The sequence below is a fragment of the Crotalus tigris genome, unplaced genomic scaffold (genome assembly GCF_016545835.1).
Source record: "Crotalus tigris isolate CLP2741 ecotype Arizona unplaced genomic scaffold, ASM1654583v1 scf7180000017551.9496454, whole genome shotgun sequence".
NCBI lineage: Eukaryota > Metazoa > Chordata > Lepidosauria > Squamata > Viperidae > Crotalus > Crotalus tigris.
The window spans coordinates 149,579-159,999 of NW_024096469.1; the positions used below are offsets into that span (position 1 = coordinate 149,579).

The 10,421-nt window shown below is 45.6% G+C and overlaps 1 protein-coding gene across 1 annotated transcript; it reads right to left on the reverse strand.

The window, feature by feature from the left end:
* On the reverse strand, positions 1–4,999 carry LOC120307612 (tubulin beta-2 chain). The gene is made up of 4 exons (XM_039342525.1): positions 4,832–4,999; positions 3,045–3,153; positions 2,423–2,533; positions 1–1,288 (listed from the first exon to the last, which is right to left on the reverse strand). Exons 1-4 carry the CDS (start codon positions 4,886–4,888, stop codon positions 228–230), a joined length of 1,338 nt encoding a protein of 445 aa, XP_039198459.1. The 5' UTR covers positions 4,889–4,999; the 3' UTR covers positions 1–227.
* Positions 5,000–10,421: the final 5,422 nt, after the last annotated feature.

Genomic DNA, 10,421 nt, shown 5'->3' on the forward strand with positions numbered 1-10,421 from the left:
TGAGAAACACAAATACTTTTTATGTTTGAGATCAGACATTGAAACAGAAAACTTTTTTTCCCCCAGAAATCTTTTGCAACTAGTGTTACATAAACAGTGAAGTTACAAAAACTGCTGACAGAGGCAACAGTGAGAAGCACCAAGAATAACTGGAAAAGCATGCACTTGTACAGCTGAACAGCTCTCACCTTGGACACTTGCCTATGGACTAACCCTACTCCAAACCTCTAAGCCTCGTCCTCCTCTCCTTCCTCCTCAAACTCCCCTTGCTCATCTGCAGTGGCATCTTGATACTGCTGGTACTCGGAGACCAGGTCATTCATGTTGCTCTCGGCTTCCGTGAACTCCATCTCATCCATGCCTTCGCCGGTGTACCAGTGCAAGAAAGCCTTCCGCCGGAACATGGCTGTGAACTGCTCAGAGATTCTCTTGAAGAGCTCCTGGATTGCGGTGCTGTTGCCGATGAAGGTGGCAGACATCTTCAGGCCTCGGGGAGGAATGTCACACACGGCCGTCTTCACATTGTTGGGGATCCATTCCACGAAGTAGCTGCTGTTCTTGTTCTGGACATTCAGCATCTGCTCATCCACCTCCTTCATGGACATTCTGCCCCGGAAGATGGCTGCCACCGTCAGGTACCGGCCGTGGCGGGGGTCACAGGCCGCCATCATGTTTTTGGAATCAAACATCTGTTGAGTCAGCTCCGGGACCGTCAGGGCACGATATTGTTGGCTGCCACGACTCGTCAAGGGAGCAAAGCCGGGCATGAAGAAGTGCAGGCGAGGGAAAGGCACCATGTTGACTGCCAGCTTGCGAAGGTCTGCGGTCAGCTGGCCAGGGAACCGGAGGCAGGTGGTCACTCCGCTCATGGTGGCAGATACCAAGTGATTGAGATCGCCGTAGGTTGGAGTTGTGAGTTTCAATGTGCGGAAGCAGATGTCATACAGAGCCTCATTGTCAATACAGTAGGTTTCATCCGTGTTCTCTACCAACTGGTGAACAGAGAGGGTGGCATTGTATGGCTCAACCACTGTGTCTGACACTTTTGGAGATGGCATTACACTGAAGGTGTTCATGATCCTATCAGGATATTCCTCCCTAATCTTGCTGATGAGAAGCGTTCCCATACCAGATCCAGTGCCCCCACCCAACGAGTGGGTGAGCTGGAAGCCCTGTAAGCAATCACAGCTTTCAGACTCCTTCCTTACTACATCCAGCACTGAATCCACTAGCTCAGCTCCCTCTGTGTAGTGGCCTTTGGCCCAGTTGTTTCCAGCACCACTCTGGCCTAAAAAAAAAGAAATACCCAAAAGAAAATAGATTAGTTAATAATTATTTCACAAGTATTACTTTGCACCATGCATATGTAGAAAATACTTCATGTATAACGCTTCAGTTGTATTTTGGTCAAATACTAAAAACAGCTCTTTACATACTATAATTATTACACATGCAGGAGATGTATTACATATTAATATTTTACAGGTAGTCCTCATTTAGTGACTGCTCACTCATGATGATGAAAAAGTAATTTTGTGACCAATCCTCACATATACATCCTTTGCAGCTGAAGTTCAAACACTAAATTGTGATTTTTTTTCCCTTAGCAACCACTTTGCTTATCCACCAACTTGCTGGTCTCAATTGTTGCTAAATGAGAGCTACGTGTATCTATCACCTCATGATCAGAGAAGATGCAGCTGTTTAAAGAGCTACCAACAGATACAATCTGAGTGTTCTTGCATATCCCGAATTATTTTATTTCCCTTAAATCTGAACACTTCAGAGCTGCATTTAAATATAATCACAGTTCACACATCATACGAAGCCCAAATGTAGCTTTTATTCTCGGCCTAGCATATCACATATAATTTATTCAATAGACTGTATCTGAATCAGTCACCATTTATTATAAGTAGGGTAGATATTGCTATTGATTTCTCAGCTGTAACCTATTCTAGGGAACCAATTCCTCCAAGGCCACAAGACTTAGCCTTTTTTAACCACAAATTTCTCTTGCCTAGAGATGCTCGTTTTTTGTTTTTTTGGTCTACTTTCAATAAAGAGTGAAAAAGTTTTTGTCCCGTGAAGGTGAAGTTGATTTAAAAGAATCAGTGGTCTGTTCTTCATATATACTCTTGAAATGTGTTGAATTCAAAAGACTTAAAACAAGTATAGGCTTCTGAAATTTATGGAAACTACAGTTTCGGGGTTCCCTCAGCATTGGCCATGCTGCTGAAGTGTGTTGGAAGTCATTATTTAAAAATTTACGGAGGACCAATTAGTGCCCACCCCTGGTCTTGTGCCAAAGTAAAGAACAGCCCATTTTCCATTAACAGTTTCCTCTAAGAATGGCCAATTTGCTTTTCAGACACACATTTTTTTTTTTTTTTAAGAGAAGCCATGTAGATCAGTTACACACCAAAGACAAAATTATCAGGCCTAAAGATCTGCCCAAAAGGTCCAGATCTGACCGAGTCCATTGTGCCAGGCTCCAAGTCAACGAGAATTGCACGGGGAACATACTTGTTACCTGTGGAAAAGAGAAAATCAAGTATTACTGATCCAACCAATTTTTTTTAAAAAAAAGAGAAACACAAAACTGCTCCCATGCTCTTGGCAACTCATTACTATTCACTGAAGAAACACAGCTATGCTTCAGATACAGGGGGGAGGGTTGTAGATTTAAAGAGGACAGTCTGAGGCATGGATGTCCAATCTTTTGGCTTGCCTGGGTCACTTTGAGCCATGAGGAATCGTCTTGGGCTGCATATAAAATAATAGTAATGTATATAAATCACATAATAGCATTTACTATCTTGCGGGGCCACATTAGCCGTCCAAGGCTGCATGGACTGGACACGCTTGGTCTAAGGAAACAAGGACAGAATTTCAAATAGGCATTCATGCTTCACTAGGGATTTAACCAGACTGCCTTATCAATGACTTGTCACACACTCTGCTATCAGTGGGCTGCATTCTTCTACTGTAAAATTCAGTCACATCACAGATTTTTCTCTCCCCATGCCCCCTACCCTAGTTACCAGTTGCTTCATTGTAGTAGACATTGATCCTCTCCAGCTGCAGGTCACTGTCTCCATGGTAGCTGCCGGTGGGGTCAATGCCATGCTCATCACTGATGACCTCCCAGAACTGGAATGGGATTTTTTTGAGAGCTGTTAGCAACTGCTTTCAAAATGCCAGGAAGCTGCAGCAGCAGCAGCACGTGCTTCTTGTAGGCACACCCTGTCTAATTCTGCTGTCAGAGCTGCTGCTGCTGCTGCTACCCCAGCAGAAATCAAGGCAGCTCTGCCAAAGGAAGGAGCTTAAAGCACAAAGAAATGGAGCAGTTACAACTGAAGGCAGAAAGAGGTTCTGTCTGTCATTGACTAAAAACATTCTTCTGTATTCTTGCAAAGGAGGAGAGTTGGGGGGGGGAACCATAAACGAAAGATAGCAGCTGTTCCCGCTCTTTATTATTTTCAGATATGTTCCAATCAAAACTAGTCTTGAGAGGATTTCCCTCCCCCCCCATGTTCAATGTTCTTTATGAAAGGTGGAACAATTTTACATCAAAGAACCTTTACTACAGCTATTTCTAGGAAGAAAATATTTTGCCCATAAATGCATACTTTGTGTTCCACATTAGAATAACTGAAGATGTAAGATTGCGAGGTTCACCTACCTACCAAAAAAAAAAAAAAAAATCAGCTTCCTTCCCTTTCATATAAAATAAATGTTCACATTTGACTTCATCTGATTGAAATCACTTTTTTTTAAAAAAAGGAACCCTCTTAAAAGATCCTTAGTATTTTTAAGATCTGTGGAATGTGTGCTGAACATTTGCTGGCTGACTGGCTTAGATGGGTGGGGTGGCAGAAGGCTTAAAACCGCACAATGCTGCATTGATCCTATTTCCAACCTTCAGAGCAACTAACATTTTAGTCCCAATTTTCCCAGGAGGCTAATGAGTCTGTTTCTGTGCGTCAATACACCAACAATGGGTACCACCAACCAGATCTGCCTAGAGTGCAGGGACTTATTAGATTCTTTTCTATTCCCCCCCCCCTCCAATTGTTAGCTGGATTTCATGTTCACATCCAACAGTCTTAACCAGCCTTGTGAAAAACCAAAATATTTGAATTGCAGGGGACTATAATTCTACACCTTGTTCCTTTTTTGCCTTGTGCCTTTTTTTTTTAAACTGAAACAAATCCCGGAATTCGGTTCCAATTATGTGCAGTTAGTCCTCCAGCTTACTGAGTCAATCTCCGCACTAACATCTAATAGAGTGTACGTCTGAATGGAAGGGGAGGAAGGGTGTGGCCAAGGGTCTCTTGGTTCAAGAGAATCCCCGAAGACGAGATGCGGCGGCTTTCTCATCGCTTGGCTAAAAGCCGGTATCGCTTTTTCCGCCGCGCATTAGGAGCAGTGGGGAAAGAAAGACACGCCTTTTTATCCCCGGGTAAAAAGCTCGCTCGCCCGCCGGCTACCTTTCTTTGTGCCACAGCGGTGAACCCGACTATGAACGCGTTGACAACCGATCTCTCCTCCCCTCCCCTCCCGTGAAGCAGAACAAAGGAAAAAAGGAGCAACCGATGGCGAAGGCGCTCAATTATTATTTTTTTTCATTCTTCAGAGAGAGAATATTGGATTTGGAGAACCTTGGATTTCCGAGTGGCTTTTTACCCCCCTCCCCCCGCTGCAGGTCGAGGGAAAGGACTGCCCCGCCCACAGATGCAGAGAGACCCCCGGGGACACTTTTGACTCCCACCCCGCCGCGATGCCTCCGACAGCAGCGGAGCCCCTTCCCCTCTCCTTTCCCAGATACCTTGGCTCCGATCTGGTTCCCGCACTGGCCGGCTTGGATGTGCACGATCTCACGCATGGCGACGGCTTTCTTCTGGGCTCACACCCCCCACCTCACTGGCCGCTGCTTCAGCCTCCTGCCTTACCCCACCGCCTCTCTTACCGGCAACTTGCGACAGGGACCAGCTCGCTCGGCGAGTCTCCTTTTATACTGGGAGCCCTTCTGCAGCCCAAGCCCCGCCCCTTTTATTCCATTCAGGCCCCGCCTCTCCTCGGGTGATGTAATGCGGCTCTGGACAGGCGTGCAGGGGGCAAGCGCCGCCAAAAGAAGGCCGCGGGTTTAGTTTGCTCCTCTCTTCTTCTACGCCGCTATCACGGGGGAGGGCGGGGGGGAAAGGGAGGGGAGAGGGGACAGTTGCAGTCTTGTTTTTTAATCGACGCGGGGTTCGGAATCGAGCTTCGTTCAGGTTGACTCCCTGCTTTTTCCACAACTGAGAGATCGACGCCAAAAAGCAATGTTTGTAACAGTAGTATAGAAATAAGGGAACGGTGGTATCAAACGCGCGTTAACAGCGCGAGGAGAATGGGCTAGAGAAGGGCTTTTCGCGAAAGCCAGAGGCGGAAATGGTGCTCGGTTCCTCAAAGGTGAACCAGACCCATTTTAAGCTCGCGGGTGGGGCGATCGCAGCTCCCAGACGCAATTCCTCAATACATTTGCCCTCTGCCGATTTGGAACTCCCCCGCCTCTTCCCCCCCCCCAGCAGGAGAAAACGCGACTCGGGTAAGAGAAGAGACCCGCGCAACGAATTCCTCCTTGGTTCGCTGCCTGCTGCCTTTCACCCCCAGCGGTCTCTTTTTAGGCCGCCGAGTGCCTCGGCATGCGCAGCCAGGGTGGGTGGAGAGCATCCCAATTTTTAAGGCTGGAGCAGCTCTTTGTTCTTGGTTTCTTCCTCGGGAAAAAAAAAAAAGAGGGTGCTAAGGCGCTAGGGAGGAGGAGGAGGCGGCGAAAAAACTGCAACGTCTGGGCTTTCGGCTCCGAGCATCCATCAGAGCAATTTGCACCGCGCCTTCCAATTCTTCTCCCCCCCCCCAAAAAAATCTTTTGTTCCTTAGGAAGCTCGCCCGCCCCCTCTGCAGCAGCAACGCTGCAAGGTGGTCGAGAGCAGGGGCGGGTCCCGCGCTGCAGCTCCCCTGTTCCCACGTGCTTTCTCCTCGCCCCCCCCCCCACTCCATGCCCCCTTTCCAGAAACTACACCAGCTGTTGGCAGATCAAGTCCTCGGCTTCTTTGGTTGCTGCTGGAGCCGAGGAGCAACCGTGCGCTGTGGGGGAGAAAAGAAATCCACTCTGGTTTCAGCTTTGTAGACAATGGGTAGCTTTTATTACTGTTTGCACACCCACCCACCCACCCTCGTCTTCTCCCGCTCCCCTTCCCGCGCCTACCCCCCCCCCCGGAATTGCAGCATCGGGTCTCGGTATGAAAACAACCCAGCCGGCAGCTTTGCGAATTAAGCGGGCCGATTTGTCTTTTGCATAGCGTGTCTCTGATCAGATCGTTTCTCTGAGTTGTTGATGGGGGCGAACAGGGGAAGGAAGATTTGACGGTGATGCGATCCGAAGTGTTGGAGCGGTTGGAAATAATAGATTTTATAGAGCGAGAGAAGGACGGGCGGAAAACCAGGAGAGAAAGCTACGAGAGCCTTTTCTCACGTGGACTGGGATGTTGTAAAGAACGGAATAAAGAACAGTAATAAAGAACGTGTCGAAGCAGTAAGGGCCCAAGTCGGTGCGGAGCGAAGTATTAACTCTCCGGTTTCCAGAATGTTTGAGGCCGAAGAGCATTATCCTTCCTATTAAAAAAATAAAAATACAGCTGGTTTAATTTAGCGGAATAGACAACTCTTTGTACCAAACTGCACAAAAGCATGGTGCCAACGATGTGGCTTTTCCCAGGTCCAAGAGGGGGAAATCTATATTGAATAGCTCGGCTAGATTCCCACGTTTTAGGAGAAACAGTTGAATGTCCTTCAACAGATCCAACAGCTGCGATGAGAAGCAGAATAGCGCAGGGGGCGGGGCGGGGTTTTCTGTGCTGCTGCTTGTTGCTGCCAATTCCTGCTGTTAGATTTAACTGGGAAGGAAGCACACCCCCTGTCAACTCCATGATCCTAAGTCATGGAGTAGCCTTTTTTTGTATTCTTAGTGGAACATTTGCTCAAATGAGTCAAGAGGATCTCATAACTGCGACTTTCACATTTGCATTGGTGCAAGCCTTAATTGAGAATCCATACCTCCAGGTTTTTTTTATATATATAATAGGCATCTGAATTCATCATATACTGCATTAACATATGCATTATACTGTTTTGTTTTGTACACATGTGCACCAAAAAATGATATATTGTTCATCTATTAAGCAAATGTTATATGGCCAATCATTCCTATCTAAGGGAGCTCTGAATGGCAAACAAAAATTAAAAATGCAAATACAATTACCGATATTTATTACAATAGGGAAAAAAATGTTACTCCTGCAGAGCAAAGTCAACCATGCCAGCTCCATCAGCATCCTGTGTCCAGGTCTTCATTGCCTTCCTGTAGGGCAGTGGTGGCGAACCTATGGCACGGGTGCCAGAGACAGCACTCAGAGCTCTCTCTGTGAGCATGCTTGCTGTCACCCCAGTCCTAGGTCTTCAGCTGGGTTTTATAAAACCTTTTCGCTTTAGGCCTCCACTGCCGTGTGCAAAAAAAAAAAAAGGTTCAATCAATCAGTCAATTTCAACTGCTCCTGGGGAAAAAAAAGATCTTGCAAAATTGGAATTGATTGATTGAACTTTTTAGTCCCACCCAGTCTGCTGTTACCACTGCAGCCACGCCCACCCAATGGGCCACACCTACCCAGTGGGCCATACCCAGCTAATGGGCCACACCTATCCGGCACCTGACAATACATAAGTGGGTTTTGGATTGGAGTTTGGGCACTCTGTCTCTAAAAGGTTCGCCATCACTGCTGTAGGGTTAGGGTTAGGCAACCTTGGCTCTTTTATGACTCGTGGACTTCATGGCTGGCTCAGGAATTCTGGGAGTTGAAGTCCACGAGTCATAAAACAGCCAAGGTTGCCTACCCCTGCTGTAGGGTTAGGGTCAGGGTCAGCCATATCTTGGGGGAAAGCTGTTCCACAAAACACTGTGATCAAAAAGATCTGCTTTTTGGACCCCATAAACGGACACTGCTTCACCAAAGTGACCTGGGACATGCCACCCTCTCAGATCTGGTAAGATGGCCAGAAACCGCTGGGGACGACCAATCCTGCAAGGAATACAATACCTATGTACAGCTTTAAAATGATACTGTTTGTAGTTGGAGATAATTAGTTTACCCTGAGGATCATACGATCTGTAGGTTCAAGTAACCATAGGGTTACATGATATGGGATGTTATTTTGGGTGTGGGGATTTAGATCAGGGGTCTTCAAACTTGGCCCTTTTATGACTTATGAACTTCGACTCCCAGAATTCCTCAGTCAGGCACACTGGTTGAGGAATTCTGGGAGCTGAAGTCCACAAGTCATAAAAGGGTCAAGTTTGAAGACCCCTGATTTAGATAATGAACATTCTTATTTTCTCATTTCAGTAATGTGAGAAAAATATGTGATAAGATAGTGTGCATTAGGTCTGTGTTCTTTTGAACAAACTTTTTTCCAAAGAACAAGCAGACACATCTCTTTCTCTCTCTACATATATATGCATGTGTGTACATAAATACAGATATTATGTATATTATTAACACTTTCAATGTATTTCCTACTTGTTTTGAAACCTGGCAGGTTCACACAATATTAATCCACATTTTAATTATGGCTTGTTCACACATAATTTCATGCATAACAATGAACTGAATTGTTAAGAAGTCAGGATGCTGAGTTCACACTTTTTTTTTTTAATGTCTTTGAGTCAGTCCTGACTCCTAGCAACTGCCTCGACAAATTCCTGCAGTTTTCTTGGCAAGGATTCAGAAGTCAGTTGCCAATGCATGCTTTCTAGGAGTGAGAATGAGTGACTGGCCCAAGGTCACAAACTGACAGGACTAGAAGTCTCTCAGTTTTTAACATGGTACCTTAATCACCACACCAAACTAACTCACTTATTATTTTTTTAATGGGGGGGGGCTTCATATCAGTCTTGACTCCTGACACCGGCCTGGGCAAGTCCCTATAGTTTTCTTGGCAAGATTCCAGGAGTGGTTTGCCATTGCCTCCTTCCTTGGACTGAGAGAGATGACTGGCCCAAGGTCACCCAGCTGGCTTTGTCCTAAGTCATGCCTAGAACTCATGGTCTTCTCATTTCTAGTCTGATGCCTTAACGCAGGCATGTCAAACTGCCGGCCCGCGGGCTGGATGCATCACACCAAAACTGCACCTACCCCATTGCTAGCAATGGGGAAAAAGTTGTGATACGTCACGCGACATCACATGATACATCGCGCGACATCACGGTATACGTCGCGCAACATCACATGATACGTGTGATGTCGCGCGTTTGACATGCCTGCGTTAACCACTAGACGAGACTGGCTTTCTCTTAACTTATCATAATTTAGCTAAAAGAAAGCAAACTATGTTATGGCCTAATACTATGTGTGAAACTCAGGAAAGTAGCGCTGCAAAGAACCACATTACTTTAATTGGAATGTGTTGTTTAATCACATATGCTGCTATGTGTATTCTATATCTGTCTATGTGGAAAATAGACTTGGTAAATTTAAGTATTTATGAATATAGCAAGAGAGTCAGTTTGTTCTAGTGGTTAAGGCACTGGGCTAGAACCAGGAAACCTTGTGTTCCAGTCCTGACTTAGGCATGAAAGCCGATTGGGTGACTTTGGGCCAGTCATTCTCTCTCAGCCTAAAGAAGGAGGGGATTGTGTCAGGCTACAAACCAGTTGGTCATTTTCTGTTGCAACCAATCGATCAAGATTTGATTGATCTGAAAAAGCAAGCCCTGCACTTGCAGGAAAAACGCTAGGAAGGAGAATGAGACATATGAAAGTTGCAGGTAAATCAAGATTATCTGGGTATAAATGTCCTGGGGCATCTAAAAATATTTTGGAGAATTATGTGCATCTATAACATGACTGGTCCGTGATCTGGTAACTGATTGGGCCCTTACGGCTGAAAATGTGTCTAATCAAACAACACTAAATCTTAACATTGGAATAAAAATGGATATATACATCTGTAGTCCTATGCTTATTTTCTTAGATCTTACTCCCATGGAAAACAGCAGAAGTGACTTGCAAATGAAATTGAGTATTACCATTTTTAAGTTAATCTTCCAGAGCCCATTTAAGAGTTCAGTCATCAATCCTTACAACTTTCAAAATTTTGAATTCTCAATTCTTCAGGCTGCCAGCTACAGATAGTCCTTGATTTATGACTGGTTGCTTGGTGACCACTGGAAGTTATGAGGAACCTACCTTGGGGCTACTTACAACCCATTTTCAAAATTACAACAGTTGGATCCCTTCCATGGTCAAGTGACTGAACTTTGGGGACTTGACAACATAGCTGCATTTATGCCCGTTTGCAGCGTACTGCAATAATGTTATCCCATTT